Source organism: Anolis sagrei, chromosome 1 (genome assembly GCF_037176765.1).
Source record: "Anolis sagrei isolate rAnoSag1 chromosome 1, rAnoSag1.mat, whole genome shotgun sequence".
Lineage (NCBI taxonomy): Eukaryota > Metazoa > Chordata > Lepidosauria > Squamata > Dactyloidae > Anolis > Anolis sagrei.
In genome coordinates, this window is record NC_090021.1 from 197,704,934 (window position 1) to 197,711,664 (window position 6,731).

Genomic DNA, 6,731 nt, shown 5'->3' on the forward strand with positions numbered 1-6,731 from the left:
CCTCCTCCTCCTCCTCCTCCTCCTGGCACTTCCTGCAACACAGCTGGGAGGAGGAGGAGGAGGAGGAGGAGGGCGCAGGAGCGCGCGCGCCATCCGATCGGCTCCGGCTGCTGCGCCCTCCTCCTCCTCCTCCCAGCTGTGTTGCTCGCGCCGCCCCTTCGCCCCGCCCGCCCCATTTACTGCTGGGGTGCTTGGGAGCGCCGGATTGGCTCCCAGGCACCAGCAGCACAGTAGCCTCCATCCCATTAACGAGACGAGCTGAAGCTCGTAAAAAAAATGGGGCTGCTGTTTCGATATTTTTAAACCCTTCCGGGTTTGAAAATATGTTTTGAAATCGCGTCGGATATGGTAAAAATAACGATTAAATTACGAATTAACGAATTAACGAACTAAAACCGACAGGCCTACTATATTCATACTGCCTCTTGCCTAATTATATGAGCCCCATTAAACCGATCTTTTCAGACCTCTAAAAAGTACCATATATCCTTCCTCCTGCAGTCTGCTGAGGAGAGAGGAATGGGATTTCAAAGAGAAAAAGGTGGCTTTGCATCTTCCGGGCACAAAGCTTCAGTATTTCTCTTAAGTTATATATCTGCCAAACTGCTCCTTCCCAAGACTGTCTTTTCAGAAGATATTTTTACTTTGCAATATTTCAGTCTCCCATCATATGCTCACCCAGCACCATTGGTGTTCCCAGCCCTAAGACTCTTAAAAGTAGTTGGTTTACACAATTCCGGGTGAAGAAAAGAGGAGGTACAAATGGAAAACCAATAAACTCATGTGCTCTCATTGAACTAGTTTGATAATCTTTGCAGCCGATCAAAGTCATGCAAATAGATTTAAGTTATTTATTTATTTATCTATTATTTCACATATTTGTGTCCTGCCCTTTGCACCCTAAAAGGGGAATCAGGGCGGCCTTACAGCAGGCAGCGATTCAATGCCAATACATATAAATATAAAAATAAACAAATACAATTAAAATCATGTAATCCAGATTGTAGTCCAAGGCCCGTCCAATTGTTAATTCCATTAGTCCGTTATCCTTATTGCATTTGGCATGAACTTCTATGGATTCCTACTTTTTCAGTGTATTTCAGCAGGGAGGGGGCCATTCTGGCTTCCCTGGGAAGAAGGGAGTTCCATATTCGAGGGGCAGCCATTGAGAAGGAAGGCCCGCTCTCTCGTTCCCACTGCCCAACTTCAGATGGAATGGATTGAAGTCCTCCTTGAAATAAATCAATCTTAAATGCCTACTATTTAGGAAAATCAGTTTCAGACTTAAAAAGTCCTCTGTGTCCTTTCATTTTAGCAATCGAGTGCCTCCATAGTGGAAATAATGCTGGTGTGTACATCTTTTTTTCTCTAAGTGAAGTATAAATAGTATTCTTAGTGATTATTCCCAGCACTGGATTTTTTTCCCTTCCTGAGATGTGGCTTCTTCCAGGGACCATTTGAAGACATGCTGCTGCCTAAGGCCCCTTCTACACAGCTGAAGAAAATCCCACATTATCTGCTTTGAACTGGAATAAATGGCAGTGTGGACGCAGATAACCCAGTTTAAAGCAGATATTGTGTGGTTTTTTGCCTTGATGTTCTGGGTTATATGGCTGTGCAGAAGGGCCCTGAGACAAGGGACAGTATCATTCTCCCAGTTTCATGTATAAAAGTCAATAGGACATCCAGATGAAGCTTTATTCCATACTGAATAATGGCAAAGCATCCTTCACTATACCTGAGGATCATGGGGCATACCAAGTGGCACATATAGCTCTGTTATAAATGCACATCATACAGTTGCTTTCTGCCCATCAACACCCTCCATTTCACTCTGCCTCATGGTAGGACTGAAGCCCCCAGTGGCGCAATGTGTTAAACCCTTGTGCCGGCAGAACTGCTGACTGAAAGGTTGGTGGTTCAAATCCAGGGAGCGGCATGAGCTCCCGTGTGTCAGCTCCAACTTGCCATGCAGAGACATGAGAGAAGCCTCCCACAGGATAGTAAAAGACTTGAGCATCCCCTGGGAAACTTCCTTGCAGACGGCCAATCTTCTCACACCAGAAGTGACTTGCAGTTTCTCAAGTTGCTCCTGACATGGAAAAAAATGGTAGGACTAGCAGTATAGGAAGTTCTTCAATAACATTGGTACTTGAAGATTGACATTTTGTGATCAGCTACATGTATGGATTTTCAGTATACATCTTACATTGTGTCACAATTTTCTAGGAGACGAGAGAAGCTGCATTAGTTCGCAGTTCAGAGATCAAAATGCCGAGGAATCAGTAGTCAGAAAAACTAAGGATGCATCTACACTGTAGAATCCATGCAGTTTGACATAACTTTAAATGCCATGGTGCAATGTTATAGAATATTGCTAAGTCACCCTTTGACAGAGAAGCCTAAAGACCTTGTAAAACTACAACTCCATGATTCCATGGCATTCAGCCATATCAGATGAAGTTGTTTCAAAGTAGTATCAGTGTAGAAGTACTCCCAAAATAGGCAGAGGAATGAGTAAAAGAGTAACCAGGCTTCAGTTCCAAGGATCCAGAAAGCAGAGCAAACTCTTTTTAGCTAGTTTGGGTGCCTTTTTCACAGAATGGGAGAGAGAGGCATTGCTTCCAGCCTGCAATCAGTGTTTGCTGCCTTCCTTATCTAAACTAGTGGATAATTAATTGAGAATGGCTGAGGTAATACAGCTGAGCCGCAGGTGTGCCAAGACCTTCTCCAACACTCTTGTACTTCTGCTACCCCAGAAGGAGGCATGACATGTTGCAATTTCTTCCTCATTTTTAATATAAACTATTATGCAATATATTCTGGAACTTTATTTTCAAGGTGCGCCTTTGCGGATATGACAGTCTATAAGTGTTAATATCCCACCTTTCTTCCGTGATATAAACAAAAACAGCACACCTTTAAGTTCTCAGGACTTGTTTCTTAACTCTATAAGGTTGCCGTCCTGTCTTCCTTCAATCATTGTTTTGGGATGAGCAATGTTAATTGCATTCACTTTGTCAGAAAAGGAAGGCAAATAGATTGTTGCCATGGACAAATATTTGTCACTTTCAACATTCATTCTGTTTGGGTAACACTAAATCTTGCTAGCAAGTCAGCATTGTCCCACTTATAAGGTGCTTGATGACCTTTTGTTTTTCTCCTTCTTTCCTTAGAGTTTTCTTGGTACGGGATAGCCAAAGTAACCCCAAAACCTTTGTTCTGTCTTTGAGTCACGGATTAAAAATAAAGCACTTCCAGATTGTGCCAGTAAGTATAACCACTGAGCTTGTGAACTGGTAATAACATTATCATGATGGGGACAATATCATTCTGCCCGTTTCAAGATGAGCGATGCAGTCATTTCTTCTGTTTGTTATCATCAAAACTAGTTGTTTTACAAATTTGTATGATTTTTTAAAAAAATCTTGCACATGAAAATGGAATTCTAAATCTAAATATGGATTCTGCACTAACTTTGATCCACATGCCAACAACATGTAAACATACTTATGCTTTTTATGTTAATCCACGTGTGCTTTGAATGTTCAGAGAACAACTGACAATGAAATAGGGAAGGGGAATGTTTTCAAAAGAAAACCAAGGGTTGGATGACCATCACCTTGAAAAGACAGGTCCATTGTTTTACAGATGAACAGTGCAGTCCTGCACATGCCTGTTTAGAAGTCAGCCCCAGTGAGTTCAATGGAGCTTACTCTCAGATAAATTATTATCAGGCTGTAGTGTGATTTTCAGAATTTAACCATATTATGAAAGTTAAGTATATTTGCATGTTTTGACTAATTATTTTACTAAGTCCAAGGGAAGAGGAAGCAGTATAGATGACCAAACTCAGAGATATTAAGGACTGAATCCTGCTGATAATCACAATTAGTGAAAAACCACTTAATCAATAGGATTCAGTGGGCAAGCTCTATCCGAGGCTGGATCTGTACTGCCCTATATCCTAGGGTCTGATTCCAGGTTATCTGCCTTGAACTGGATTATATGAGTCCACTGCCAGATAATCTAGGCTAAGAAGATAATCTGGGATCAGATACTGGGATATAGGATAGTGTAGAAGGGACCTCAGACTACCAATAGAGTTAAAACTCTGCTGTAGGTATGCGATCATAGCAAACCCTGCTGATGTGTTTTCATTTTAGCTGTCAGATTCCTAAATTTAAGCAAGTTGTGATCTAACTGCATTATCAGAGTTGGGCATGTTTGCATTTTTTTGCCTATTTATTTTGCTAGGGCAGAAAGAAGTAGGATAGACGACCAAACTCCAACCTTGGGGACATTAAGGGCTGAATCCCATTCGTAATCCCAGCTAGAAGAGACCCATTCAATCAGTGTGATTCATTGATCCAGTGAGTTTGCTCTGAAACTACCAATAGGAATCTGGGTGCATCTACACTGTAGAATTAATGCAGTTCCATTGCTCTGCCCCAGTTCAGAGCTATGGAATCTTGGGAGTTGTTTTACAAGGCCTTGAGACTTCTCTTGCACAGGATGCTGGTAATTCACCAAATTCCCATTTCCATAGCATTGAGCCATGGCAGTTAAGTTGGTGCCAAACTGCATTAATACTACAGTGAAGATGCACACTCAGACTTAAAACTGTTGTTTTTCTGAGATTGTAGCAAACGCTCCCAATATGTTTTCTCTTTAGTCATGTCATATGCTGTACCCACATACTTCTCTTGTTCCAGCCAGGTTCCCTCCCTGTAACCTTTTTCTGCCTTGATCTATGCAAAAGCTGCAAGAGTTAGATAAGAATATGTAGTTTGGTTATCATTAGTTTTGTGCATGTGTTTTGTTGGGTTGCCTCGCCTGCCTGAAAGTGCCTCAAGGTAGTTCTCAAAGAGAATGCCGTCCTTCCTGATAATGTAAAATGAACCGATCAATTTTAAAGCTTTATAAAGGGATGCATTCCACTTTCTTCAGTAGTGTTTCTCTGCATACTGCAACTTTTACTCTATTAATCAGTTAGATTGCTCAATTAAGAATAATTTTAATCAAATAAAAAGGTGCCCCTAATTAATTGGGCCAGGCAGCCTCCAGCACAGTGTGCCACAAGACTGCAGCACACCGCAGAAAGAGAGGGACACACATCTCTGTTGCCAAGGCAACATGAGGATGGATTTTGTCCCCCCAGTTACCATAGAGTGGACAGATCTTGCCAAGGTATGTGATGTAGCTCTGCCATCCAAGGATGCTGTACAAGAAAAGGAGAGAAAATGTGGAATTAAGTAAGCTGCCTGAGTCAAACTGGGTTTTTAGGATGTAATTTCAAACAGTTGTGAACATTTTAGTAGTTTTGAGCTGCATCTACACTGTAGAATTAATGGAGTTTGTTGCCACTAACTGCCATGACTCAATGCCATGGAATCATGGGAGTTGTAGTTTTCAGCCTTCTCTAGACCCCCCTGGTCATGCAGTGGTTTCAACCACTGTTGAACTTGCTGACCAAAAGATTGGTGGTTCAAATCTGGGAAGCGTGGTGAGGCCCAGCTACTGCCAACCTAGCAGTTCGAAAATGCAAATGTGAGTAGATCAATAGGTACTGCTTCTGCAGGAAGATAATGATGCTTCATGCAATAATGCTGGCCACATTACCTTGGAGGTGTCCACATACAATGGCAGCTCTTTGGCTTAGAAATGGAGATGAGCATCACCCCCAGAGTGGGACAATTCTCAACTTAATGTCAGGAGAAATCTTTACCAAGGCTTTCATGGCCAGAATCACTGGGTTGTTGTAAGTTTTTCGGGCTGTATGGCAATGTTCCAGAACCATTCCCTTTCCCTAGCCTTCTCTGCCAAAGAATGCTGGTGCCTCACCAAAATACAACTCCCAGGATTCCATAACATCGAGCCATAGCAGGTAAAGTAGTGTTAAAGTGCATTAATTCTAAAATGTAGGTGCAGTCTTGGACAACTTGAATGTTTGCCCATTTATCCATTTGGAGGGTGGACTAATAAAGAAACAAGTACAGGCCATCCCTGACATTCTTGTTCATGTTGTTGTTTTTCCCCTCCTTGCAGTTGGAAGAGGAAGGCAAGCTATTTTATTCGCTGGATGATGGTCACACCAGATTTTCTGATCTTATTCAACTCGTGGAGTTTTATCAGCTCAATAAAGGCATCCTACCTTGCAAGTTAAAACATTACTGTGCCCGAATTGCACTTTAGCCTAAACACCAATATCTCACCTAAGCCTCATAGAAGATAAAGGGAGAGTGTTTGTTTCTCTTGACAAAGCCGTTTCGTAAACAAAGGAGATAAAAAAGCGAAAGTCTGTGAATGTAAATTTCAGCTTGCAAAGAAGAGCTTGCATTCTCCATAGAAAAACAAAACAAAATGCAGTATTTTTGTGTTTAGAGTAACTAATCAACAGTTGATCTTCCAAAAATGACTCTCAAGCTGGAATTGTGTAACTGTGCAATGCTGCAAGCCTAGGAAGTATTTTTCAAAATGCCAATAAATGTCTTTTTCGCTAGTTTCCTGTATAACTTTTGAACTGCTGCCTCATTTTTCTTCCTGAGAATTTATTGCAGACCAAGAAAAAGAAACAGTTATATAGTCCTGTGAGGCCATCCTGTGTATAATGTTGAAATACAAAATTATATTTAAAGCTGTATTGATAATATTATTATAAATACAGCATGAATGGGAAGAATATTCATATCACAAATGCAAAAAAGTTCCCGATTATCAAAAACCTTGAT

At 41.3% G+C, this 6,731-nt stretch overlaps 1 protein-coding gene across 3 annotated transcripts in view; it reads left to right on the forward strand.

Moving 5' to 3' along the window:
- Positions 1-6,515, forward strand: part of GRB14 (growth factor receptor bound protein 14) — a 59,381-nt gene extending 52,866 nt beyond the window's left edge. For all 3 annotated transcript variants that reach the window (XM_060778089.2, XM_060778098.2, XM_060778106.2), the window contains 2 exons: positions 3,177-3,270; positions 6,049-6,515. In XM_060778089.2, coding sequence (XP_060634072.2) covers positions 3,177-3,270; positions 6,049-6,195 — 241 coding nt within the window. In that variant the 3' untranslated portion in view covers positions 6,196-6,515. The remainder of the gene's footprint in view (positions 1-3,176; positions 3,271-6,048) is intronic.
- Positions 6,516-6,731: the final 216 nt, after the last annotated feature.